General features: G+C 40.2%; 3 protein-coding genes across 3 annotated transcripts; 2 read left to right on the top strand and 1 right to left on the bottom strand.

Moving 5' to 3' along the window:
- The first annotated feature begins 1,309 nt into the window (after positions 1-1,309).
- On the top strand, positions 1,310-15,295 carry LOC125879435 (guanine nucleotide-binding protein G(o) subunit alpha-like). Its single transcript, XM_049561312.1, has 11 exons — positions 1,310-1,457; positions 1,527-1,613; positions 2,549-2,684; positions 2,774-2,865; positions 2,969-3,061; positions 3,343-3,503; positions 7,569-7,697; positions 12,664-12,790; positions 12,912-12,983; positions 14,159-14,246; positions 14,966-15,295. The coding sequence occupies exons 1-11, from the start codon at positions 1,443-1,445 to the stop codon at positions 15,154-15,156; spliced, it is 1,191 nt and encodes a 396-aa protein (XP_049417269.1). The 5' UTR covers positions 1,310-1,442; the 3' UTR covers positions 15,157-15,295.
- A 469-nt stretch (positions 15,296-15,764) lies between these two features.
- Positions 15,765-17,400, bottom strand: LOC125879460 (neuropeptide B-like). Its single transcript, XM_049561359.1, has 2 exons — positions 17,100-17,400; positions 15,765-16,036 (listed from the first exon to the last, which is right to left on the bottom strand). The coding sequence occupies exons 1-2, from the start codon at positions 17,355-17,357 to the stop codon at positions 15,908-15,910; spliced, it is 387 nt and encodes a 128-aa protein (XP_049417316.1). The 5' UTR covers positions 17,358-17,400; the 3' UTR covers positions 15,765-15,907.
- A 2,217-nt stretch (positions 17,401-19,617) lies between these two features.
- On the top strand, positions 19,618-26,095 carry LOC125880076 (B-cell receptor CD22-like). The gene is made up of 10 exons (XM_049562324.1): positions 19,618-19,793; positions 19,872-20,222; positions 20,310-20,567; positions 20,686-20,940; positions 21,273-21,360; positions 24,584-24,641; positions 24,921-25,045; positions 25,133-25,183; positions 25,264-25,314; positions 25,489-26,095. Exons 1-9 carry the CDS (start codon positions 19,739-19,741, stop codon positions 25,301-25,303), a joined length of 1,281 nt encoding a protein of 426 aa, XP_049418281.1. The 5' UTR covers positions 19,618-19,738; the 3' UTR covers positions 25,304-25,314; positions 25,489-26,095.
- Positions 26,096-27,143: the final 1,048 nt, after the last annotated feature.

Genomic DNA, 27,143 nt, shown 5'->3' on the forward strand with positions numbered 1-27,143 from the left:
AGCAAGGGTGTGAGTTTCAACATATGCGTAAAAATTCAGTTAATAGCCTGTGCTATTATTTGCTTAAGTCACTACAATCAACCGGCCTATATATGGGCCAGGCCTTTAATTCCTTTCACACAAAACTGTTGCTCTGCAACGATTAGGAAATGTAATCAAATTGTTTGTTTAAACCAGTATGAATATTACTTGTTTTAAAAAGCTTGAGATAATATATCAATTATGAATCATTCATCTGATCTAGCTCTGACAGACAGCACATCAGAGAGGGAGTGAGTTATGGCACCCAACATACTGACACAACACCACTTTATCCCGTTCAAACAACACTCACAACTTGGATTAATTTTTTATGAAAAACCTTTTTGATTCTTTTGATCTGAGGACCCTTATGCACTAAAGGAATATGAATAACATACAGGATAATGGAGGAATGGACACATAATTTGAGGTACCTAACAACCCAGTTTTATACATGTGAAGAACTAAAAATGAACTGCTTGGCAACCAGACAGGTGCCTAATTGAGACAGACCCGTATTTATCAAAATGTGTAGCCACACCTGGCTAATAAAAGGGACTGGATGTTTAATTGAAGTTTTACAGTCTTAAAAGGGGAATTTGGTGGTCCTCCCCTAGAAACTTTTGTGCATCATATACTTAGTTTTCTGCATTCCGGTGAATTTTTATGCACCAAATTATGGTGTAAATGTCTTTCATTATGTCAAAATTAAAGTCCTTTGCTTCTTTCTTGTTTCACTGGGAAAGACAAATGCACATATAACCTATATTATGTGTATATATGTATATATATATATGTCCACTAAGACCTCTCACCTCTTATCTAAACCTATTCAAGACAGAGTAATTAGAAGCTTGTTATACTGTAGTAGGTGAATCTATAACAATATAGATTTTGTAAAGTGAAGCTGTCAGATTAAATGTCATGTGGTAAAAAGAACCTTTCTCTGAAAGGCAGTTCAGAAGAAGCATTAAGTATTATTTTAACAGACTCTTCTGTATTGTTTGTCCCTCTTGCGTTGCCGTAGGGCAAAAAAAGGTTTTGGGGTGACGGTCCATTGTTTTAAGCATGGTTTTAAGGGGCTCATACCTGTGTAAAAGTGTTGGGCGTGGAAAAATTAAACGGGACAGGAGACGGTGTAAGAGCTCCAACAGCAACCGCTGCCCATTCTTTTCCTTCACACCCAAAACTCTCACATAAGCATAGCGCATTAAAACCTACTGCCCTACGGCAACTCAAGAGGGTCAAGCAATATAGAACAGTCTGTTACATTATAAAATGTAATGATTCAACTCTTGTGCTAAGTAAGTTATCTAACATCTTGAGACGTTACTGTAGGGCTACTTGTTGAATAAAACTGTGGCCTTAATTTAAAACAAAAATACATTTCCCGGCGTCCTCTCGGCATCAAGCTGAGAGCAATGACCAGTCTACAGGTAATGAGCACGTGCGCCTAATTAAGCTTATTAGCACTTCCGTTGGTTGCTAACTTTGTTTGCTAACAGTTCAGATTGAGACTCAACGACACCAGCGTGCCGAGCAGGAGCAGAGACATGTTTTGCTGCCTTCATTTACTGCCAGTCCCACTGCAGGTACAACATTTATTCAGTTGGTGTTATAGTCACATAAAAATGAGAATTTTGCCTCAAAATAATTTTATGAGAAGGTTGTGTAAGGGAAGTGCATATTTATTTTGTAACACTGGGTGTACACTCCTCAAAACATACTTTTGTAGAAAGGCTTTTTTAACTAAACCTGTTGTGTCCAATTTCTATCCTTATTTTATCAAATTTATACTTTATTTATTTTAATTATACCCTTTTTTTTCTGGTCTTAGCCCATGCTCAAAGTTTTATTGCTGTTTTTATCTTGATGGTGTATACTCTTTTATTTGTCTCATAAAGCACTTTGTAACTGTTTTGAAAAGTGCTATACAAAAATAAAGTAAAGTAAAATTACTTATTTATTTAATTGGGTGGTAAATAGACTGGGGATAGTTGTATATTGGTTGTAAATAAATTTGGGAATTTGTTGAAATAATACGAGGTAAAAGAAGAAATGTAAAAGGGCAAGGGACAAAAGTTTTACTTCTACCTACTCCTTTTCGGACACTTATCTTTGTCTTGTTTGTTATTTCTTTCTTTTTTTTGTAAGTTTTATGACATTTTAGATTACAAAATTGGTGAAATTAACCCACCATTATGGGTGAAAAATAGACAACATAGTTTCTTATAAGCTAGTCATCAAATATTGACATTAAAATTACATTTCTGTATGCTATTTAGTTTTAAATTACTCCTCTATGCTATATTTGAGTGCTGAAGATATTATTTTGATGCTTAGAGAAATGAGGAATGTCATCTACTGCATTTTTAGTCAGTGTTGCTTTTTAAAACTCTCAGTAAACGTCGTAATCATTTATGAAATGTTAATATTAGTAACGTAGCAATAATTAGCCATATTTTTTTGCGGCCAGTGCTTTACAGTAGTACTTATGCCTCCCTGTGAAAATTGAATCCTTTCTCAGATCTGCTTGGGAATGTGCCTGCACCAGGATATCACAGAAGAGGGTAAAAAGGCTAAACTCCAGAGCTCTAAAATAGAGCAAGACCTTTGTGAACAGGCCAAGACTGAGACGAATGTGGTGAAAATCCTCATGCTTGGTAAGTTTAAAGGCACTGACATGTCTGTAGTTTCAGGTTTCACTGAAGTGATTTTAAAGTGAAGCATCTCTCTTGTTTGTGTGTGCCAGGGTCTGCAGAGAGTGGAAAGAGCACCCTGATCAAACAGATAAAGATAATCCACAGTCACGGCTTCTCCAAACAAGAGCTCAGTAGTTTCAAGGTATTGGACTGCAGCGAAACAAATGGAGGATTTATTTTAATGACCTGAAATATTAAAGTTATGAGTCAATGGGACAAAAGGTTGACTGCCATTCCCTCTGCAGCCTGCAGTACTAGACAACCTGCTGACCTCTATGAAGTTTGTTCTCCGAGGAATGGGGATGCTGAGGATTAACCTCGCTAACAAGAAGAACAAGGTGAGATGGGATGATGCGCCTTTAGATTAGGTTTCATTAAATCTGCTTTGTGGTAGCGCAGTTTTCATGCAGCTCCTCACTGTCACACTAGATGTCAGTCTTCATCTGTAGACAGTACACATTGTCAGTAGAGATGACTGATAGAGATCGGTGATCATTATGTTGGAAGGCACGACATATTTGTACCTTCAGACAGTGTATCACCTGTACTTTTGTACTTTTACTTTGAGTATAAAGATGTATATATAATGTCCTGTCCTGGTTTGGTCCATTTACTGCAGACGCACGCCCGCTCCATCCTGTCCTGCAACCAGTGTTTAGGGGACGACCAGGAGCTGCTTCCTTTTGTAGCTCATGCCGTCTGTGCACTTTGGGCCGACCAAGGGGTGCGAGCAGCTGCAGCCAGAGGTTATGAGTTTGAGTTGAATGACTCTGCACTCTAGTGAGTAGAATGACCTCAAGTGATCTATCAATGCTGCCCAATTATGATAGACAGTGGAAATGTCAAGGGAAATTGCCCAGTAAGATGCGTGTCATCACAGTTTATCAATACAGAGCAACGGTGAAACAAGTGCTGAGAAAAAAACTTGTCTTCAGGAAATGATTCATGTGACATTTGTTTAATGGGAGGCTTAATTGGGTCCAAATTTAAAAAGCACTGTTTGCAGATATCCAGGAAGGTGGGAGTTAGGGTGGAGCAGATGAAACAGACTTGGTTAAGGAGTTAATTTTCTTGTTTACTGAGTAAGAAGTCAAACAGCATCATGTGAGGAGCTGTGAGGCAGGGAGAATTGTGGCAGAGGTTTTGATGAATCTGTAGCATTAGCTTTTTATTAAACTTTTTAATGTAACTGTATTTTACCACAATACATCTCCCTGTCTGATTATGTCCACTAATTATATATCAGATTTTATCTTTATGTAGGCAGAACTGTGTTTTTTCCAATTGCTGTCCTTCAGCAGTGTGCTCTTTGAATTGGTCATTGTAAAAAAGAAAAACTCAAACAAGCAAAAACACCCATCATGCACATTGTCATGAAATCCTACCCCACTTCTCCGCGTGGATCCTTTGTGAGTGTGGGTTGTATCATTGGCTGAAGTGTGGATCATTAACTTGAGTGTGGAATACGTTTGGTAAATGGCAGTATTATTGTTCTGATCACTCAGTTTCAGGCCAACTATGAAGTGTGATTATTTGTTTAAAAACTCAACCTCCAACACACTTTACAGTTCACATGTAAAATAACTGAATTTATAGCACCAGTCAGTGTTTCATACTGCAGCAAAATCAAAAATGTGTGACTTCCACATGGACAGTTTTGAGGGCCATTCTGGGAAATGTAGGAAATTCCAAGGCATAATTTGGCACCTTTTTTAAAGGTCCAGTGTCTAACGGTGAGGTTGCAGAACTGAAACTTCTCCAGTGTGCCAAGCGTGTAGGCAAACTACAGTGGCCGACACAAATAGGCAAATGGCTGTATTTGGAGCAACTGTTTGATTTATTCAATCTGGGCTACTGTAGAACAACATGGTGGACTCTGTGGAAGAGGACGGCCTCTGTATGTAGATAAAAATGGCTCATGCTTAGATAACGAAAACACATTTCTTATATTCAGGCGATAATGAAAACATAGTTATGATTATTACATAACATTTCTGCTAATAGATGCCCCTAAATCCTACACACTGGACCTTTTAATGGGAAGCAGTTTCTCACAATAATCAGTGAAGACACTGAATGAACAGAGAATTCACACAGGCAGCTGTGTACCCCATTAATACTGATCTATACCTCAGTAAGTTGCAGTATTTCCCTTTTGAGGGTTATCGTCAGACGTCATTAAAGGTATCTGCTACTTATTCGATTGACTGAATGACCCACTTATGTTGCTCATGTTTAGATGCCTTCTGTAATTTAGTTGATGCTTAAATTGCTGGTGCATCGCTTACAAACTACAGCACAAAATTCTGTTTTGTGACTTATCGTGGTGGTTGCATACAGTCTTTGAAATGAAGTAAAGGTTGACTAATTTGTCTTTAAATAAACTTTGAATAAATAGACTGAGGACGAGGTCTTATCTCCGAGGCAACAGGGAGGAGGTCTGCCAAGTTTAAAGGTACTCTAGCCGGCCAGACTGAGAAAGATGATGTGACAGCTTCATTATCGGAACTCGATAAGTTTGGGAGCAGGAGGATGATATGAAACTCAACTGACTGCCTTACAGTATTCTCACTCTGCCGGACCCCACATTGATTTCTCCCCCCAGTAATATTGGATTAGACTGTGTCGTGACACACTTGACTTCCCCGGGACCTGAGGGCACCTCAACGTGTGAAATGACTTCTCGGACATTAGCTTCGACACGAACTGAACTGTTAATGTAGCTAGAAAGAAATGTGAAGTTAGAGGAAGTTAACTATTGATGTAAAATGTGTGTTTTAGAAATCCATTCTAATCAACATGAGCTTTATTAGGTTGAAGTCACAGCTGTTGAGAAATGGACATTGTGATTTGGAAACCAGCATGAAGAATGACATGAATCCAATCAATTAGTGTTTGTGTTTTTAAATGAATCAAGGGTAGCTGTGGGATTTTTTAATCGTGACCCTATTTTCCCACATTTTTTGTTCAAGTGACTAATAAGAGCAACAATATTTGAAATTGCACCAGTTTGAGCAAGAGCGCTGCAGCCAACAGCAGCAAAACGGACAGCAATATAACCATTTCAGGCGTGTGCACAATGTACATTTACGTTCACTAAAAGTGGAAGTGAGTCTCACAACATTATGGAAGGGATCCATGGAGAGGTTTTTTGTTCAAGAATAAGCATCAGCCCCCAAAATCGACATCACTTCAATAGTCTCCTCTATGGTTTGTCAGCCAAAACAAACAGTATATCCAGAAGTCAGCTGCTCGTCTTCTCACGCACTCTTGCACTCGTGATCACATTACCCTCATCCTTCATAACCTCCGCTGGCTCCCCATCCACCAGCGTATCCAATTCAAACTCATCACTTACAACCTTGCTCCTCCTTCCTGTCTGAGCTCCTCCACCGCTATATAAATCCAATGTAATCTTATTATTCAAACAATTAATATTGCCAAACCACCAGGCTCCATTTGAATAACACTAATTTTAGTTTGTACAGAGTCAGCATAATTTTAACGTGAGTTTAATATTGTTTCTGTCAGCTTTCAATGAAGTATTTTTTACAATGATAGAATTACTGTTTATTTAAATTGAGGATGGTGGGTTAGGCGATAGCAATTTCGGGGCTGTTTCTGGTTAATCAAAAAGGATCTTACTCCTTGACAGAAAGGTCTGTTTCTGTAGGGATCCTTTCCATGATGTTGTCAGACACTCAGAATAACAATTTGAGCCTGCAGTGGCAAAAACAAGCACTTTTAGTGAAGGTAAAATGACATTGCAGCCTGTTTCGCAGCTGCTGGCTACAGCCCTCTCACTCAATATCAAAAGCTTTTAGACACAAAACTCTCATTAATAGGGACCAGGTTAGAAGATACTGTATCAGTATCAACCGTGTCACTGACATAAAATCATTGTTGGGAATCGTTTGTGTAGTCTACAACAACACAAGTCACACACAACAGACCTGCAGCCAGTAAAGTAGGCAAAGATATTTTCTAATCTGTAGGTCACGTAATGGCACATACTATACTTTATATACACTCTCATCACATTGTCAGACTCATGATGGACAGTCCAAAAGAAAATAAAATCCATGCAGTAGAACAAGAGAGATCCTATTCTTTAGTTGCTAATGTAGTCTTCACCCATTTGCCTCAAGCAGAGATGAGGCGCAGACTACAGGGGCTTGCAAAACGACCAGCGCTCACTCAAGTGACATCTCTTGACACTTCCTCACACAGCTCCCTGTGGAGACACAATACTTTATACAACTTCTTTCCCCATATGCAGCAGTACCTCCTAACACCTATAAACAGACTTTGATGTGTAAAATCTGTGCAGTTCCTCTTTAACTTCAGTGTTTCTTCTTGACTAATGGAAGTTATATCGATCAGGGAGACTATATATTAGAAATGCCTCTCAGTTTAACACATTACAATTCAACAGTCTCCAAAATTAAGTAAAATCAACACATCTGCACTAAGTCACAAAACCCACCAAATCAGTTTCAACAAAAAACAAACATTTTGCCCTCCATGGAGGTGGAATTTGGTTCAAGGCTGTTGTCTTAGAAATTAGTTTTCACTTGTGGCAACTGGGTGTAGAAGTAGCTGAGTAATAGCTTGAATCAAAAAGAAAGAAAGCTTGTGCAGGTGAGAAATTACTTTTTACTGCCCAATTTCATTAAACTAGCTCTCAGAGCCCAAAGCCTCTGTATGAAAACCTCAAGCATTTGCTGTCTTAGTGTGATATTAAAAGGAAATCTGACAAAAGCAAAATCTGGATGCGTATCTTCTCATAATAGACTTTCTATGTTCGTCTGATGCTTCTTGTTCTCCTTCCTATTCCCTCTCCAGTTTCTTCGAGAACATGAGTCGAATCATCGCTCCCAAATACGTCCCCACCGAGACAGATGTTCTGAGAGTGCGAGTGAGGACCTGTGGAATCATTGAGACGCAGTTTCAACTTAATGAAATGATCTTTCGGTAAGACTTATTAAACTGGCAGTGTGAATTCAGCAGTGGTTGCAACATGATATAGTGCCAATGCTGTATATTGAGTTAATAAAGGTAAAGGTTTTATTAAGTCACACTGGGCTCTCAAAAAGCATATTATACAGAAATACATTGCTGAATATGCACTGTTAATATTAACACAATATTTCACCTGCCTTCACTTTCAAAGGACAGTTGAACTCTTTGCTTTTTATACTTAAAAATGAACAGTCAAGCTATTCATGTCTTATGGCGTTATGAAGTGTTAATAATGTTACCTTGAATAATTCTAATGAAGCAATCGTAATTATAAACTGGATATTAAGTCTAAAAGCAACATTTAATGCAAACCTGGGGGGGTATAGACATCACTGCATGCACAGTCAATGTGTATACATGGCAACCACATGTACACATGCAGTTTAACACAAGCATGCTGTTACACACACATACACAAAACACTTGATGTCAGACTGTAGGCTTTACATTGCATACTAAGTGTGTTTCAATATGTATCTGTAGACGAATAACAAATCAGTTTTGGTCAGGGATGAGAAATGGTAAGATTTTATTGATCCTTATTCCATTATCTGTTCTGCTTCAGTCTTTCTGATACTTTATTGATTGCCTTATTGATTCTTGATCAGTTTTCTGTTTGGGGAAAAAAGTTTTCAGCATCAACGCAACAATTTTGTTTTGCCTTCACACAGGCAATAGCTGTGGCTGGAGGCATATTTTCAGGTTGTCCGCCCGTCCCATTCTTATGAACGCAATGCCTTAAGAATGCCTAAAGGTCATTTTTCCAACTTTGGAACAAACGTTCCCTTGGACTCAAGGACGAAGTTAGATATTTTAATTGTCAAAGGGCACTGGGACCTTGCATCTGTCTCATTCTCATGAAAGCAATATTTCAGGAACACAGTAAGGGAATATTTTCAAATTTGGCACAAATATCAACTTGCGGCCAACAGTGAACTGTTTAGAGTTTGGGGGTCGAAGGTCAAGGTCACTGTGACCTTGTGTATGTCTCATTTTGTGAATGTTTTGTGTCAAGAGCGCTTTGTTTTTGGCCATAACTTAGGAATTTATTTGCGAATTTTCACACAAATGTCTAATAGGATAAAATAATGACGTGGTGACATTTTCTATCTGACAGGTTAAAGGTCAGCTTCATAGTGACACTTTTCTGGCCATTATTCAGCGTCATAACTGAGAAGCAGAAGGGGAGACATTTTGTCAGATACTGAATCTGTGACACTGATGTTGGGTGTCCATCTTAAAACTGTGCTAATGGTATAGATCTTCTGTGCAGCTGGGGGGGAAGATGGGTGTGAAGCATCCATGTTTTTCACAGACATTGATGTAAATTGTAATTGCAACTTGCCAAGTTCGTGAAGGCATACAACCAATAATTGTAATTCTAATTATCTCAGAGTCTGAATAGTGTTGATGAAATGAGAATATTTGTACAGCCTTCAAATTCAGCGAGTATTTCTTAGTCAAATGAAAAACGTGCCAAGACTGTCTTCATGGTGCTAATGCTATTGTAACACAGGATATTGACCCTTGGTAATGGACATGCTGCGCAGTTGGTAAGCAGTGTCACATGTGCATAGAGTGTCAGATACAAAGCATTTGCGGAATTTATAGTGTTTTTCCCCCACCCTTACTTGAAATGATAATTTTATAGAAATTATAGAAATTACCACCAGCACTGATGTTATCTTTGTTTGTGAAATGAAGCAATGCTTTGAACCATTTCTTCCTCTGTGTCGCAACTCCTTGTTGCAGGTTTCCAGTTTATGAGCATGAGCTTGATGTCATTGTTTGGCAGAAAAACATGCCAGCATCAGTAAAAGCAATTGCTAAGCTAAGATTCCAATGGATCAGACAATTTAAAACCGGTTCTCAACTGGAACCAGTTCCCTATTTTTTTGGTTGTTTAGCAGATTTGTGCTTTGCGCCGCTGCCTTTAAAAGGTTTTGATTATGTTAGTAATTAGCTTGCTTGGTAACGAGGAGCAGCCTGTAATAAAGATGGCTTTGGAGCTGTTAGAAGTTGTAGTTGCTCAGTTGTTTTTATGGTTATTGTTCTGCATGTTTGTCCTTTTATTGGACAGTTGACAGCATACAGACAGTCAAGAAACAGCAGGAGAGAGAATTTATAATTCATAAGCCTGTAGCACAAAATATCGTAACTTCAAATTTTAAATAAGTACATTTGATTAAATGTTGGCTGTGGTGACAACAACCACATTTTACCACTCTCTAAATAGGTTTTCAGTAAAACTTGTGATGACTGAGAAGGTATGGAACTGATCAACAATAAATAACTTTGGGAAGTGGGTGTCAATAATGTCAGTATACTCAATTTCCAATCAATGGGTTAAACACAAAACCTATTCTATGGTGCATTGAGGACTTGGACTTAAATTTATTTTCCATCAGAGTTACTGCTCATGGAGTTGTCATACACTCTTTAAGATGATGCTGTCCTAGAAAGCAGTTTGTTGAGCCTCCAGAGACTCGGCCTCACCACCAACACTTGAACGGTCCCTGATTGAAGCTGAACTCTTCTGAGCTGCAGGAAGCAGCTGCCTGGGCATGGCTCAGACATGAAATATTGATGGCTTGACTCCACCTGGTTATTCCAGGAATAATAACACAAATATGGAGGAAGCGTACAGAGTAAGCAGTCATTCTTGATTCCCCCTGCGCCTTGTGCTACGACTGCATTCAGTGTGTGGGTCATTATAAGAAATCCATACAGACCAAGACATCATTAATATTGTAAACACTGTAGCTTCTTCAACGTTAGACCTGCTTCAAAGTTAGGACTGCACAATGAATCAAATTATTATCAGAATCTTAATATGGGCAAGTTCAGTATCCAAATTTCAGGACCTGAATTTTTTTGATAAAGGTTAAATGTGTTGGAACATCCATGACCTCCAGCATGCACTGGGGCAGTTTGCAGCTGAGTGTGAAGCGGCAGGGATAAAGGTCAGCACCTCCAAATCTGAGGCCATAGTTCTCTGCCGGAAACTGGGGGATTGCCCTCTCCAGGCTGGAAGAGAGTTACTGCCTCAAGCGAAGGAGTTCAAGTATCTTTGAGTACTGTTCATGCCTGAGGGTAGAATGGAGCGTAAGATTGATCAGAGATTTGGTGCGGCTTCTGCAGTGATGCAGGCGCTGCGCTAGTCTGTCATGGTGAAGAGGGAGCTGAGCCGGACAGTGAAGCTTTTGATTTACTGCCTCATCTACGTCCCAACTCTCACCTATGGTCATGAGCTCCAGGTAGTACCCGAAAGAATGAGATCACGGATACAAGCGGCTGAAATGAGTTTCCTCTGTGGGGTGTCTGGGCTCAGCCTCAGAGATAGGTTAAGGAGCTCGGACATCCGGAGGGAGCTCGGAGTAGAGCCGCTGCTCCTTCGCGTCGAAAGGGATGAGCTGAGGTGGTTCAAACATCTGACCAGGATGCCTCCTGGGTGTCCCACTGGTAGGAGGCCCCGGGGCAGACCCAGAACACGCTGGAGGGATTGCATATCTCATCTGGCCTGGGAACCCTTGGAGTCCCCCTGGAGTAGCTGGAAAGTGTTGCTGGGGAGACGGAAGTACAAAGTACTTTGCTTGGCCTGCTGCCCCGGCAACTCGGCCCTGGATAAGCGGACAAAAATGTAATGGTGTTGCAACATACCATTATAAATGAAGCATTGTGGTGTTACAGAAATGCTCCTGGCGAAATGCTAAACTTTCATTGAAGGACATTTCATCATATGATATTCTAGATGTTCAAAAGGCATTTGGGAAAACAACTGCAGTGTACTTAAAGCATTTTTTATCACCTTTGCCAATTTTCAAAGCCGGAACTGCACATAAATATTTGATACCTCATAACCTACCAAAGTATAAAGTTATGTTTTTATTCCTTACTGTAGTGGTGCAATGTCTTTTTGTTTTACTTTCATGCTGAATACAATAACAGTGTGTAGGTGGTTCAAGGTCATCAAGCAACATTTCCATTCAGATACCACAGAACAATAAGCCAGCCAAAATTGTGCAACATTGAAGACCATGTAAATATTATAACTGTCCATATGCAGTCTGTTATTATGTTCCCTGCAGCACTTATAATATTCTGAATAATAAACAGACATGTTACATAGAAGCAGTTTATGTGGCCTTGCTTTCCATCTCCTTATTGAATTATAGGCATACGATTTTAATATGTTCTCAGGCAATAGTCATACGCATGGCTAAAACAGCATCAGACTGAGTCAGTCTCATATGTCTTGAGCTGATTTCACTAAATACCTAAATTCAATAATGTTATTTCCTCAGGTCTTGTGAGGTGTATCAGTTTACAGGTCTGATCTTGCTCTTCCACTAAATCTGAAAAACCATAAAAGCCGGCCATGAGTGATGGTTTTCTTTTCTGCAGCTCAGAAACTACAGCTGTCAAACACCACAGTTAAGGCTTATTGTCCCCCGGCTTGTTAAATCTGACTCTTGACCCAGGGGATAAACGCTTCATTGCCTCTGACATGAGTACTGCAATCATGCACCTGGAGACCGTCTGGCCCAAATGGGAACTCATTACCTGTGTCACCAAGACCCTTGACTGCACTATCGTGCCGCACCATAATTTGAAGTGGATTGCCCCAATATTTGAACCGGGTTTGAATTAATATCATTATTCAATATAAAGGATATCACCCTAGACTGAAATAGTTTTCTGATATTTCTAATAAACTCATGTGACCAGTCTCTGGAGAGTTTAGCACACACAAGCGCTCCATCATGTCTTTATAGATTGTTAAGAGTGATTTAAGGTGTAAAACACACACAGTGAATCATACTTTTCTCTCTCCTTTGACGCACGGTCTATGTGAGCTGTTGTAAGCAACTCACTGGATGAGTAAAGCATGACTGGATTGCTTTTTGCTTACTGACAGGTTGTATGATGTCGGGGGCCAGCGCAGTGAGAGGAGGAAGTGGCTCAGCTGCTTTGACTGTATTCAGGCCGTGTTGTTTGTCGTGGCCCTCAGCAGCTATGATATACAGACGGAGGAGCCTTCAGGGGTATGGTAATTTTTGTGATGGTATAAATCAAATTTGATACTGTGTGTTATTACTTGGCAGAAAAGTCACTGATTTTAGCTGAATGTGTTGCTCTCGGCGCCTCTACTTCATTTTCCTTCAGAATCGCCTGCAAGAAAGTCTCAAACTTTTTACATCCGTCTGCACCAACGCAGTTTTCAGCAGCGCCTCACTGGTAAGTTTATTCACACCCTGGCTTTCTTACAAGGGCTCTATGCAAAATTCAGAGCACATGAGTTGTCTTCTCAACATGAAGGTGGCTGAGCTGGTGGTGAGAAGCTAACGATGCTAACTCCATAAACAGGAAACAGACGTATGAACCAGACTGGCTTGCCACAGCCAACCACAGAAGTGTGCCTTTATTCTCAGCTCTTGTTGCTCCGTCTGTTTCAAAGCTCATCTAAATGTGTGGAGGTGACGAAGGCACTGAGGGGCTTTTTCGGTAATCATTCATGCCAAGCAGACGTGACACAAACTGGGTATGATTGCGTCTGACAGACATAATTAGCATACAAAGTCTAGCTGAGATGTAGGGCAGGTGATGTGTGTTTAGTAAGTTGGCTGTGAGCACTGTTTAACACCTGGTGTAGTGACTTTTATTTATTTCATATTGTGAGTTTCTCGGGCTCTTTGTATCAGCATTTATATCTCACGTGTTGGTCAGTAGCATTTATATCTGTGCTTGATTAACTCGAGGCGTTTAGGGGCAAGGGATATCTTACAGATATTCTCTTGCATCATTTTTAAAAATATTAATTGTGTTTCCAGTGCTGGACAGTGTATTGCTTCTCTATTAGCGGTGTGAAGAGATCTGCTTTAAATAGAGATTACACATTATTATGCATTCAAGGCAAGGCTACTGAAAACCAAAATATATTTGTAGGTATTTGTAAGATTTTCATTTTTCACTGAGTGTGGTTCATTTTTGTGTAAAGTGCCAGTAGTGTGTGTTTTCATGGACTAGTCTGATACACACGTTGTGCATTAGTGTGTTTTGGCTCTAGAGGTGCAGTTTCAGCCGATGGCTCAGTGTAGAGCAGGACGCTTGTATGTATGGAGGGTATTTATTCCCTCGTGAGTTAGATCCACCGTGTCCTCATTACAGAGGATGTCAGGATGCTCTGTGTGTGATATACAGCAGTATGGAGATACTATCTTATTCATGAGGCTCATGCAGTCTTTTCATAATTTTAAACTGATACTTAAATGTTGTGAATGTGATACATTTCACACCCATGAGTTATGTTGTGAAACTGTACCCAAAGTCATCCACTAGAGGGTTATTTGACTGTTGCCACTGTGGATTTTCTTTTTTAAATTTACAATTCTGGTGCTCTATCTCTCCTACAGATTCTGTTTATGAACAAAACCGACCTTTTCCGAGACAAGATCCTACACTCTGGAAGACACTTGAGATTTTACCTGCCTAGTTACAAAGGTACTTTAGAGAGGATTGATTGTTTTATGTTTTATGATGCAGGTAGAGCTGTCAAATATCTGTGTGATTTTTGAGTATGGCATATTTTTGCCTTTTTGTTTTGGGCAAACCAAGACAGTTCAAATAGTTATTTAAACAAAGATGATAGATTTTAAACATATTTAGTTATCTTAGTATCTTAATAGTAATCTAGTGATCTTGGGAATCTCACATTTACATTGCAACTGCCCCAGTGTTCTGACCCCAAACTTGAGGAACTGCTGACATATGCTATCAGCTGTGTGCAGCTCTGGAGTTCACAACTTGTAACTCAGAGGTATATTTTAAAATTCTTACTACCTCATGGAATTGGTTGTGTGTGTGTGTGTCTGTGTCTGTTTTTGCTGGGTGGTCGCTGCATCCTCTGTGTCCGTTGGGTAATCAGAATTCCTTCTGGTCAGAGAGCATCAGAGTATTCACATACAGTCCTCTGTTTGTGTGTATATCATTAATTCTGGCCAGATCATGGTCATACATATTTCACACTCATTCACAACAACTGAGTACTGAACTCTGTGTCATGTTTTATTTGTGTGTTTGAGGATTGAGGAGGAAAACTTGTGTTGAGTTTCTCACCGGAAGACCATGTCTTGCTTATCAATATTTAATCAATGAATCAGACCGACTGTGTGCAGTTTGGACTGTCCTTAACACTGACTCCTCACTTCACTGAAATCCAGGAGCCGATGGTGACGTGGACGCTGCAGCCCACCACATCACTGCCATGTTCTCGTCATGCAACAGCCGCCCGGACAAGCCCATCTACCACCACTTCACCACTGCCACAGACACCGCTAACGTACAGGTTGTCTTCCACATGGTCATAGATCAGGTTATGAGTGAGAATCTAGCGGCTGTGCAGCTGCTGTAAGCATCTCCTGAGGGCTGTTAGGATTGTGAAGTTGTGTTTTTAGTCATCCAGCACTGGACTTTTAGTTTTATCACGATTGGTTTCACCATTTTAAAATAACTTATTTAAGCAGATGATGATGTTCTGTTAAGATGCACTTTCCCAAATTTATTTTAAAACATTTTAAATAAAATATTTATTGATAAACATGCCTAGTCCTTTTAGTGCCGTTTGTTATATCTTCCATTTCAAAGACGATATCTATGCAGGAGTTTTTATTTATGAGCTGTTTAATGCATGCATGTTAACTGTAACTTGGAGACTGCACCAATTTTTAGTTATGTTTTTAAGGTTTGATTCATATACATTTAAATCATCCAGAACTGAATTAATCCCCAAAAGGATTGTTCAAGTACTGATTATGACGTTAGCTTGCAAAAAGTGCAGTGTGTTTTTTATCAGTATATATGAGGAAAAAATAGAAGTTTTTCATTCAGTAATTTCAACAAGAGGCTGCAATGTGATTAATTTATTAATGAAAACTCATAAAATATGTACAGTCATACATTACTTTTACAGCTTAAAGATTTAAGACACATTTTTTCTTAAAACCAATAAATAACCTGGTGAAATGGTAAATGAAAAGTATCATATCTTCCATCTAGTGCAACATTAACATTGAGGTTGAAGTCTGAGAAATGTACAGTCATTAAAAATGGCACGCTTTCAAGAAGTAGGCTTCATCATCCAGCCCGGCTGTCGGCTTCACTGCTCAGTCTGCTGCACAGTCTGCGGAGTCCAGAGTGAGGAAGATGTCCGCTTTGCACTTAAATGAACCCTTCGTTGCCTGGAAGAGTTCACAGCTCTGCAGGTTTGGTGTGATGTCTTTGATGCAAACGGGCTGTTTGGAGAGACACAGACAAATGATTTTGTTACCTTAGGAAAAACTTAACCTTTTAAATTCTATACGCTTAAATCAGACAAACTGTGATGTGTGATATCCTAACAAATATAACACTCTGGACCTCATCTCAGTAGTTTGTCTCCTTTTATGTGACAACCAAATACATTTACTACCATAGTTTCCATCCTACATTTCAGAGAGAAATACTGCACTTTGTACTTGAGACAGTTTTGTATTTACTAGTAGTTTGGTAGATTAAGGTTTTAAAATACAAAACATGAAGTCAGTTTATAAAACTGGATGCACCAAGAAGGATTAAACTGCCCAAAATTAACCAGCTACATTATTTTCCAGTGATAATACATCAATATAACACATTATTTTTGATATGGAACAAAAACCAAGGAGGTCTTGCCGTTTGTAGAAAATGCAGACGACCAAGGAAAAAATGCTGAGGCACTCCGTCTTCAGGTAAAAATATATGAAGTAACTAACATTATTTTTGATATCCTAAGTACATTCTAAATCATCTAACATCTAAATCTTCAACGTTCAGTGGTGGTGACTGGACAGCTCCTTCTGACTGGAGTGACCATGAGTCCAGGAGAAGGAGAATTTTTCTGGATATAAAAATAAAACGCAAAAATAAAAGAATATATAATACAAATATAAGTAATATTATAATTATATATATATATATATATATATATATATATATATATATATATATATATATATAATTATATAAAAAATATATAGCGCTAGAAAGAGGGGATTCACTGCAAAAATAAAACAAATGGTACTACAAACTAGCCAGAGTTTATGCCAAACTCATGAGCATAAAAGTTCAAAATCTGACATTTCAAAAGCAAAATCCTTCAGTAACTTCACCTGTTTACAGTCTGTGTTCAAGACAATCAAATGCTGTTTTGTACTTTTAAGGAAAATTGGATTTTCAGGTTAAACAAATCATATTAAACTCGGATAATGCGCTTTTACGCTGCGTAATGGCACTCCCATCCAACCCATAACGCCTTGATAAAACACAGTGATCACTGACCATCGTCTTCAGGATGTAACTCTGCGCAGTGAACTCAGGAAACACGCTGTTAGTCGCCAGTTCTTCGCCGTCTGACGGCTGCGGCTCGGCTCTCCTGATGTACGGTGACCTCCGGATTCCGGACAGCAACCCGGACGCCCTGCCCACTGAGTAGTAGCTCGGACCGGCCATCTGCTTGTACCACGCCTCCGTCGGACTGCAAGCCACCAGCACGGAGATCACCACGATGGGGAACACGAGTTTAGCGGGCATGTCCATGTCGAGCACTGAGGCTAGGTCCTGTGCAACTCTGACTGACTGGTCCTCCTCTCTGTCACCGCGCACTGCTCCGGTCTTTATACCCGTGATCGTACTTACGTCAACGTAAACTGACCCAGACTGTGTTTCACACACCCCCACACACACCTCAGAGAAATTCACTCCTCCTGGCCAATGCTTTTTGTTTATTTGTCTATCATCAACATTTTAAATAAAAAGTTGAACTTAAATGCATCAAATTTGTGAAAGCACTTGTAAAACATTCCAGTTAAAGTCTGATAAATCTTTATGCATTTAACCTGAGTTAAAGGAGCAGTGTGTAAGAGGGGGATTTGGTGGCACCTAGTGGTGAGGATTGCAGATTGCAGCCAGCTGAAACTTGGGGTTAGGATTTCTTCAGTGTTCATTGTTTAGAGCAGCGGCCAACTGGTGGGAGTCGTGGGTCCTTTCTAAATTGATCACAAGTGACTGCAAAAGTCTGAAAAAACAAAAACAAAAAAACACACTTTATTTTTAAATACAGTGGATTTCCGACACAAAGCTTTTACTTTGAAGTGCTGTTTCCTGCAGTAGAGTGAGTGAAAAAGCTATTAAACATACAGAGCAAACTAGCTCAATGACATGGCCAAATGCAAGTGTGACGCTGAATATATTAAACTGTTTGGACCTTGAACTGATGACTAAGGAGAAATCTGGAACCTGTGGCTGGACCGGTTGGGAACCACTGGTTTAGAGGGTTTTTGATGGAAGCTGTATTAACTGCGGAGGTGGTGATGCAACATGGTGATCTCCGCAGACGAGGACCTGCTCATGATTCAGATATAAATGGCTCATTCTACGGTATCGAAAGCACAGCAATTCTTTTTTTCAGGTGATGACACACTGAAAAAAACATTATACTATGTTCCATTTCTGCCAATATATCCTGCTAGCACAACCTATTAAGTCTAAACTAGGTCTAAATGAGCATCCACCATTCATTAAAATGTTGTACCAGAAGGTGGCTACTCTGCAGTGGGCTATTTATGATTATTTGGTGGCACGGTGGTGCACGGTTCCTGGTTCGAACCCAGGGTGGGGGAGCCCCTCTGTATGGAGCTTGCATGTTCTCCCTGTGTCAGTGTGGGTTTTCTCCGGGTGCTCCAGCTTCCTCCCACAGTCCAAAGACATGCAGGTGAATTGGTGACTCTAAATTATCTGCAGGTGTGAATGTGAGCGTGAATGGTTGTCTGTCTCTATGTGTCAGCCCTACAATTGTCTGGCGACCTGTCCAGGGTGTCTCGTCCAGTTTTCTCCAGCTACTCCGGCTTCCTCACGCAATCCAAAGACATGCAGGTTAATTGGTGACTCTAAATTGTCCATAGGTGTGAATGTGAATGTGAATGGTTGTCTGTCTCTATGTGTCAGCCCTGTGATAGTCTGGTGACCTGTCCAGGGTGTACCCCGCCTCGTAGTTTAACTTTGTAATGTTGGCAGTGAAAGCAAATGAATTAGTTGGCGATTAAATTCTCTATTAGAGAGCTAGGGAGACAAGCCCCCTCCCCACTGAGGTCCAGCAAAATTCAGAGGAAATCGATCTATGAATTAATGCACCTTTTTTTTCTATTTGGTGCATAGGCTACACATTTTTACAATTGGAGAATTTAAGAATCACTTTAGGTCTACAACATAGACAAATATTATTTTTATTTTCTATTGTTTTACTTTGTCAAAGCCACAGGAAGCCATTGGAGAGAGGCTATTGAGCTGCATGTGGCTCCAGAGTCACAGGTTGCCCCCCTCCCCGCCCTAAATCCTACACCCCGGACCTTTAAAGCAGAACAAAGCAGGAACTACTGGAATAAAACATGAGACACTTTTCATTTGAAATAAACTTAAAGAACACCTAATGTTGCCGTTAAAGTACTCAAACATGAACCAGTCAGTCTAAAGCTAATTCTAAATACACAGTATTCTTGTTTGTCTTGTTGGACGGTGTCATTTCCTAACACTTTTTGACAGTAACAGTAACAACTGGTTGTGCATTTTTCTAATGTGACTGTGCTGTGACCACAACAAAGCAACAAAAGACTTCCAGGCATGTACACAAGACATATGTTTTCTCTACACAGGGGGGCTGGTTTCACATATTCAAAGAGAAAAAGCTGAAACGGCGCACTGAGTCTCTGATGCATGACCTCATTTCCACCTTGTATGGGCAACTCAACACCTTTTTTTTTTCCATCACAGGAAGCTGTGTCAATAGTACGTAGATTAAGAAACAGATGAAGACAAGACAATGCTCTTTCACTGTGTATTTTGAAAGACCATCAACGATCCCGGTGAAGCTTTTTACACATTTAACAATTAATTGAGGATTAACTTGATTTGTGACTGGAAACATGCACGTTGAACCCAGGAACTTGATGTGGACATTGATGCCACTTTTTCTGGCTGGTAAGTACTTACATCTCATTTAATGTTTTATTAAAATGACACAGTCTTAAAGGGTGTTAATAAATCCATGTCTTTCAGGTGCTCTTTGCAGTCAGTGGAAAGTGGTGTATCAGCAGCAGCATATCTGTGCAGTGAGAGGCTCGTCTGTTGTCATTCTTTGTTCATTTTACTATGCTGACGAGCTGAGAGGGAAGAGATTCATGTGGGGTATTGTAAAGTCTAATCTTCTCAGTGGTCGCTTCATTTCTGGCAGGAACCTGGGAAAATTCAGCTCAAGATTTCAGTATATTGGTGACAAACATCACAATTGTTCTTTAAAGATACACCAAGTGGAGCATAATGATGCAGGAAAATATGCCTTCACATTTATAACGAACTCCAAAGAAAGCAAATGGCCTGGCCCATCTGGCTCAACATTAAAGGTTGTTGGTAAGTTGTCTTTCTCATATAGTTGTCAGTCTACTCCACAATTCAGTCTGTGGAGTTTGAAACTGACGCAGCCCTTTGCTCTTCTAGATTTGAACATTTTGGTGACTAAGCCTGATGGGAACAGAAGAACAAAGGAAGGCGACTCTGTGAATCTGACCTGCTTAAACAGCTGCGATGGCGGTAACCTTTCGTCTGCTTTCACCTGGTTTAAGAATGGAGAACTCATAAATGAAGGACCTATACTTTATTTAAGCAACATGTCCATCGCTACCTCGGGAAGCTACACTTGCTCTCTAGAAGCACACACAGGAACAGCTTCAGGAGTCGTAAATATTGATGTTGAATGTGAGTATTGGACTCAAAATCAACACTATAGAATGAGAAAGAAATGAATACAATAAAATTTAGATAACAGAAATTAAATCTGCCATTTTGAGGGTGTGCCACATGATTTTTCTGACAGATGGCCCTAAGAACACTTCAGTGTCCGCCAGACCATTGACGGAGGTGTGCGCTGGCAGTAACATCACCCTCGTCTGCAGCAGCCGTGCAAACCCTCCAGTGAAGATCTATACTTGGTTTAAAAGAAATAATGATGATATAATGGATGTCGAACACCAGCCTGTGTTCCTCCCTGGTGCTGGTGGTCAGTATTTCTGCAGTGCCACCAACAAACATGGAAGTCAAAACTCTTCTGTTGTGACTGTGACGATCAAACGTAAGTAGATTGATACCGTTTATTACCAGTTGTTTAGTGAATGCAAAATAAACCATGTGTTATATAGAATATGCAGAATATTTTTGTCTGTTAAAAACTAATTGACAAGGACATGTGTGGATTAGGGATGTTATGTGAATTAGATCCCAGAGAGGTCAAACGGGAAGTTAGACCTCTTATCAACAGTTTTAAAAGAAGTAGTCAGAACATTAAGATTAATTGAATTAATCGCCTTTTTTATGTCACATTGATTTAACACAAAAACAATCAAACAAGAAAAACAAAAAATCAAGGTATTAAAACTGCTCTAACACGCTGCCTTTGTTTCACAGCATGTTGGATAACATTTACCAGAGATGCACTTATCATTGCTGCTTTTGCTCTGCTTCTGATTGGGACCACTGTTATCACCATCAAAAGGTAAGCTGTAAGAACCATTTAGACGCTTAACTTAAGTAAAAATATTAGTATTAAGTCCTGCTTTTACATTCTACTTAAGATAAATTAAGATAATCCTTTATTCATCCCTCAACTGGGAAATTTGCAACATTACAGCAGCAACGGGAGAGTGCAAACAGGAAGCATCAGTAGAAAAAAATAAAATACAAAGCAATATATAAATAGGTAAAATAAGTAAACTGTACAAAAATAAAGAGCAGAATAAGCAAACAGTATAAAACACAAACCAATATCATAAGGAAGCATCAGAAAGAAGCAGAATATGATAAAGAGACTGACTGACTGACTGAGCCAGTATAGATATTGCACAGTTTAACAATACTGATATCGCACCTGAGTCATTGTCAGAAGTGAAAAATAAAAGCAAGATATTAAAATAAATAGGCTGAGTGGCAGAATTTATTTTATTGCACGTATAACTATTTCACAGTTGCTGTACAGATACAGATATTGCACGAGTGATGACTGATTGTCCGTCCATTTAGTATGTGTGGTCTGAATAGTCTGACAGCAGCAGGAAGGAAGGACATGCAGTATCTCTCTTTGAAACACTGTGGGTGAAGCAGCCTGTCACTGAAGGTATAGTGACCCACTTACTAAAGATAAGTAAAAGTATACAAGTATAAAGTATGTAAGTATTATCAGAGAAATGTATTATGAATAATAAAAAGTAAGTTATTGATTTGTTATTTCTGATAGATGTATTAGCAGCATTTAAATGTTAAATGTTTTTGTGTAAGTTGTCGAGCGTCAGCCACAGAAAGGTCTGCCTTCTAATTGGATATATCGAAACTAGATGACACTCACCTCCCAATCATCTACTCATTCATCTACTGCATGAGTAGATTGTTTATATCTAGTAATGGATGAGAGGCTTGTGCTCATGACAGTGCGAGATGTAAAAGCGTCCTCTTCAGCTGAGCTATAATGTAAGCTAGCTCAGTGGTGCTAGGTGAGCTAGCAGTAGATGCACACTTCCTTCTGCACGGTGATACAGTTGTCAGGTGGAGACTGGTGGAGAGAAAATAGCTCCTGCATGAAGCAACAAGGTCTGTGGATTACCTTTAGTAAGCAGGTCATGATTTCTGAAAAACAGTTTTTTTAAATGTGTTTTTTGGTGCCATATAGTTAAATTAAGTACAGCACTTGAATCAGAGGTGTAAATATAGACAGTGCAGGCAGTATGGTTGCACCAGGGCCGGTGAGGTGGGGGAGGCTGTAGAAAGAGTGGGCCCTCCAACAATGTGGTTCTCACGAGTGATTGCCACCTAAACATTTGCATGTGCTCAAAGAATTCTCATTAAGATTAAGAACATTTGCTATATATGCCCTTAAAAAAAAGGCAAACCTGACTTTGTCATGTTTTTTTGATTGTAAAATATCCAATAGCATCTATAACAAAATGATATGTCTATTAAAATAAACTAATAACCTGTTAAAAATTAACTTTTGTTATTTTCTTTTGTGTTTTTTGTCATATACAGATATGCAGTGATGATTGTTGGGTAGTCTGTATGTTGATGTTATCCAATGACAAGTCTCTGATCATGTGACAAGACGATATGTGCACAATAGCGTGCACTATGGCCTGTCTCAACTACCTTACACCACTGCCAGATTTTCCACGAATGTTGGGCCGTTTTGCCGGCATGCTGCGAGTGTTTAGACACACAGAGCTGGATTGGCGAGTTGGTCCGAGGTGCCCAATTTTCCGCTTCGTATGGTAGACATATTGGCGGAAGCCTTTTAGTTTAAACAGACCAAAGTGGCCTTCCGCAATGGGAGGGGCTGTTGAAGACTTGTGGGAGTAGCTGTTGATGACGCCGCACGTGCGACCCACTGGCTGTGGATAAACAGGAAACAGCTGATAGCAGGAATTAGCGAGCAGCTAGTAGCAAGAGGGAAACGCAAACCTGACAGACACTGTAAAGATGAGCAACTGGGGAGACAAGGAATTGCGCACCCTCCTTGCCCTCGCAAATGAAGAGGCCATTAACCGTCAGATGACAGGAACAGTGAAGAACGGGCCGACTTACGAGAGAATCGCTGAAGGACTGACTAGCCACGGCTTCCCTCCCACGTAACTGTTTACGTCACATGCTGAGCTACACGTTTTGTTACTTGCTCACGCCCCCCATTGCCCCGAAAAAGGCGCATTCTGTATTAACAAAAGCAGGTAGGCAGCATTTTGCCGCACTCTCCGATTTTGCTTTTATACTGCCAATGCTGAAAGAAGACTGATTGGGCTTTCCTGCAAATTTGCACAATTCCTATCTAAAAAGAGGTAATAGCTGTGTCTCAGTTCAGGAGCTGCAGCCTTCGAAGGCTGCATTTGAAGACCAATTGCGTCACATCAGCGTGACCATGACTGTCCCATTTCATAGGCTCCTTCAAATGCAGCTGAGAAATGCAGTCTTTCCCAGAATTTGGAGGGGGCCACCGATGAATCCTTCGTGGCCCAGCCTACCCCAAGATGCATTGGTGACGATTACATATTAAGTTAACTAAGTAGCTAACAGTTAACTGTTGTTAGCATTACTATTAGCTAAAAGCACACAGTTTAAACATTCCTAATTTTATAATTTAACCTGAAAACAGTCCTCCATCAGCCTGAAATACATCAAACAGCTGTGACTCCAGCGGTTAATCATGTCCTCAAGTATTAAATTTAAGAAAATATATATAACAACAAACTCTGGGTCCATGATTTAGGGCTAGCTGACTTACTAGCTTACTCCTTCTTGCGTCAAGCATAGCTGGTTGCTATGTAACAGTAATGTGAATCGGTCGGGGCAAGAACAAGCGGTGATGCATCCAGGATATCCTCCACAGACCAGACCGACTCATTTCGGAGACTGTTTGGTATGGATGATGCGGTCTTCAAAGGACGTGGCCGATGTGGACTGTGAAGGCCGCATCCTTCATTGGCTGCAGCCCCTGATTGAGACGCAGCTATTGCCCTCAGATTAACTCACATCCTTGTTACAGGCCACTGGTGTCATATGAGTCCTGTCAGCAAAACACACTGTGGATCAAAAGCATCTTCTTGCTTTTGCTAAACATGCTCTGATGTGGCAGATTTTATCACAAACCACAAATACAATCCTTGTAATCATTCACTGCTCATGAGTCCATTAATTGTCTTATACCAATGATCATGTCATGATTCTACTTATTATTTCAGACTCCACAAAAAAAGGACTTGGACAACAAATACAGACTGTGAGGAGGAAGACACTGAGGTGACCTTTTCGTGGCATACATTTTATACAGAACTCTGTAGTCTATATCACAATTAGAGCTGCCAGTTGCACAGAGATTGTCTACAACTGATTAAAGCAGGTGAAAGGCAAATCAAACCCACATCCGTAAGTTTCTGTTGACTGACAAATACCATGATGGGCATCAGATAAGAGAAGACAGGCTGTTTTTGTTGTGCGAGTGAAACAGGAACTCAAAATAGGCATATAAAGGCACAATCTGATGTTAATCTTGTGTTGTTTCTTCACTATGGTATGCAGGATGCAGACTACGTCAACTGGCTCAACTGTGACAGTCAATCACAAGAGGGAAATCAGCGTGAGGGAGAAACAGCAGAAGTCATCTATACAGCTGTATACTTCAACAAGAAAAGAAAGTCAAACATGTGAGATATTTTTACACTTCATGTCATCCATTGTGTCACACATGTTGCATTTGAGGCACATGTACTGATTGACTGTATCACTTGCAGGGAGCAGCAGATGGACGACCATAATGATGTCATTTACATCGCAGTGTGCAGGTAAAGCTCAGGAAAGACTTGCTGATTGAAAGAATGATTACTCACATCTCAAGTGCAAACTTTTTGCCTCTCTTTTTCAGGAACCAACTGCCGAACCCTTCATATGTTGAGCCTCCCTAATGAAGCTCAGCGTAAGTTCAGTCAGGAATATCCATTCACAATTCTCTCTCTATCCCACTGCCACCACTTCCTCCAATCAGCTGACTATGGCCGTCCTCTCTCCTAGTTAGCCAATCAAACTTCAGTCAGTCATTCATATTGCTGCTGCCAAACTTTAACTCTGTTCTCCTCTCTGCTCCTGTCAGCTGTCATTTTAGGCGGAATCATCACACCCTCCTCCACCCCATTCACCTCCAGTCACCTTATCCAGAGCCCAGGATGAGCTCATCAACAATCCGCTCCTCTTCACATCCAGATCCTCAGCTCTATCTTCATCTCATCTCACTATTACCACCACCAGCGTCTAGACTCCACAGGGGGGGGTTCCCTAATCTACTACGTCTTTACCGCCCTCCTGCAATATACGTCATCACAATGGGGTCTAATCGCCAAAGACATTTCACATTTCTCATACTTATTTGCACATGTAAATAAATATTCTTGTCTCTTAGAATGAGTCTCTGCTGATTGAAATGAGTGTGTCATAGTGTCTCAGCTCATTCTCGTTCCCACGTCATCAAATTCTGAGTCTTTGTCATGCCCTTTTAATTGTAATTCAGGAGGTGTTAGTTGTCGAGGACTGGTGAATGGATGTCTTCTGCTAGGTTGATCTGGGAGGATGTGCTGGAAATCGCACAGAGTAAGACTCAACCGAGGTGATGACAGGCCCCCCAGACGGTACCTAGAGTGAGATATGGGAGAGGTATGCACCAGATTGAATAAGAAAAGATGTGGGGAGAGGGGAAGAGAGGATGAAGGAATGTTGGCAGGGATGAGGTTGGGAGGATGATGGATGAAGGAAAGGGAAAGGGAGGGTGGGTCAAGAAATCTACAGCAAGCAGAGCATGATGGATTGACCAGGTATACGTAGGTGTGGCAGGTAATTAGAGGTGTGGTTGAGACGTGGCCCTGCTCCAAAACCTAAGGTAACAAACTAACTACATTTGTGGTCTCGTGGGTGAAAGTCTTGTTTCGTTTGACTCATCCACCTCCCTTACCTACTGTCCTACATGCACTTTCATGCTCTTTTGCTACGTCTGTTGCTTTCAACGTCAAGATGGGTTTACATAAGAGGGAGTTGAAAGCCTGGTGTATCCCATAAAGAAGCTAGAAGAGTGTTCTGACGTTGATTTCTCACACCAAGGGGCTGACAAAGCATCCATATTTGACGACCGATGGATGAGATTGAGCTGAGTGTTTTGAGGGTATTTGGTTAAATATTTCCTTACATTTTACAAATGTGTGAGATGTAATGCACATGCATTGCAGTAAATATAAATATTTCAATCTAGACAACAAGACAGTGACACACCGGGGCACTTAAACTTTTTAACTAAAAAGAAAAGACACCACCAAGAGTCATTAACCAAAACAGAGTTCAACATAATCTCATTTGCAATATATACATAAGAGACGCCTACAGAGGGTACACATTCACAAAAAGCTTTTGGACAGTAAGTCTGACATCAGCCTCTACTCTTGTACTGTTATGTTAGCTGAGTGTGTAAGAGGGATGCATGTCTTGGCATCAAAAGGTAGTCCAATGGGAAATTTAGATAAAAACGCTGGAAAGGGAATAAGTGTTTTGTGCATCATTTTACTGCAGTGATTTTGTTGTTGGTTGTGTGTATGTGAGAGTTGATGAAACTTCTTCAGGGACTTATTCCCGGTTCAATACAAAGGAACGACTGTGAGCCCGAGACATGATGCCGTTTGTTGTCTCTTTGTTTCCCTCAGTGTTACAGGAGGGTGATGTCTGCCGGCAAACAAAATGACAATCAAATGATCAAACATACATCAA

This window comes from Epinephelus fuscoguttatus, linkage group LG19, assembly GCF_011397635.1.
Source record: "Epinephelus fuscoguttatus linkage group LG19, E.fuscoguttatus.final_Chr_v1".
Lineage (NCBI taxonomy): Eukaryota > Metazoa > Chordata > Actinopteri > Perciformes > Serranidae > Epinephelus > Epinephelus fuscoguttatus.

Excerpts from the sequence above, each read along its gene's own strand:
- LOC125879435 (XM_049561312.1), top strand. Across the intron at positions 2,685-2,773 it reads GGTGAAAATCCTCATGCTTG|GGTCTGCAGAGAGTGGAAAG; the intron begins GTAAGTTTAAAG and ends TGTGTGTGCCAG. Across the intron at positions 7,698-12,663 it reads CTTAATGAAATGATCTTTCG|GTTGTATGATGTCGGGGGCC; the intron begins GTAAGACTTATT and ends GCTTACTGACAG.
- LOC125879460 (XM_049561359.1), bottom strand. The coding sequence starts at position 17,357 with ATGGACATGCCCGCTAAACTCGTGTTCCCCATCGTGGTGATCTCCGTG. Across the intron at positions 16,037-17,099 it reads GTTACATCCTGAAGACGATG|CCCGTTTGCATCAAAGACAT; the intron begins GTCAGTGATCAC and ends CTCTCCAAACAG.
- LOC125880076 (XM_049562324.1), top strand. The coding sequence starts at position 19,739 with ATGCACGTTGAACCCAGGAACTTGATGTGGACATTGATGCCACTTTTT. Across the intron at positions 20,568-20,685 it reads CGTAAATATTGATGTTGAAT|ATGGCCCTAAGAACACTTCA; the intron begins GTGAGTATTGGA and ends TTTTTCTGACAG. Across the intron at positions 25,046-25,132 it reads AAGAAAAGAAAGTCAAACAT|GGAGCAGCAGATGGACGACC; the intron begins GTGAGATATTTT and ends TATCACTTGCAG.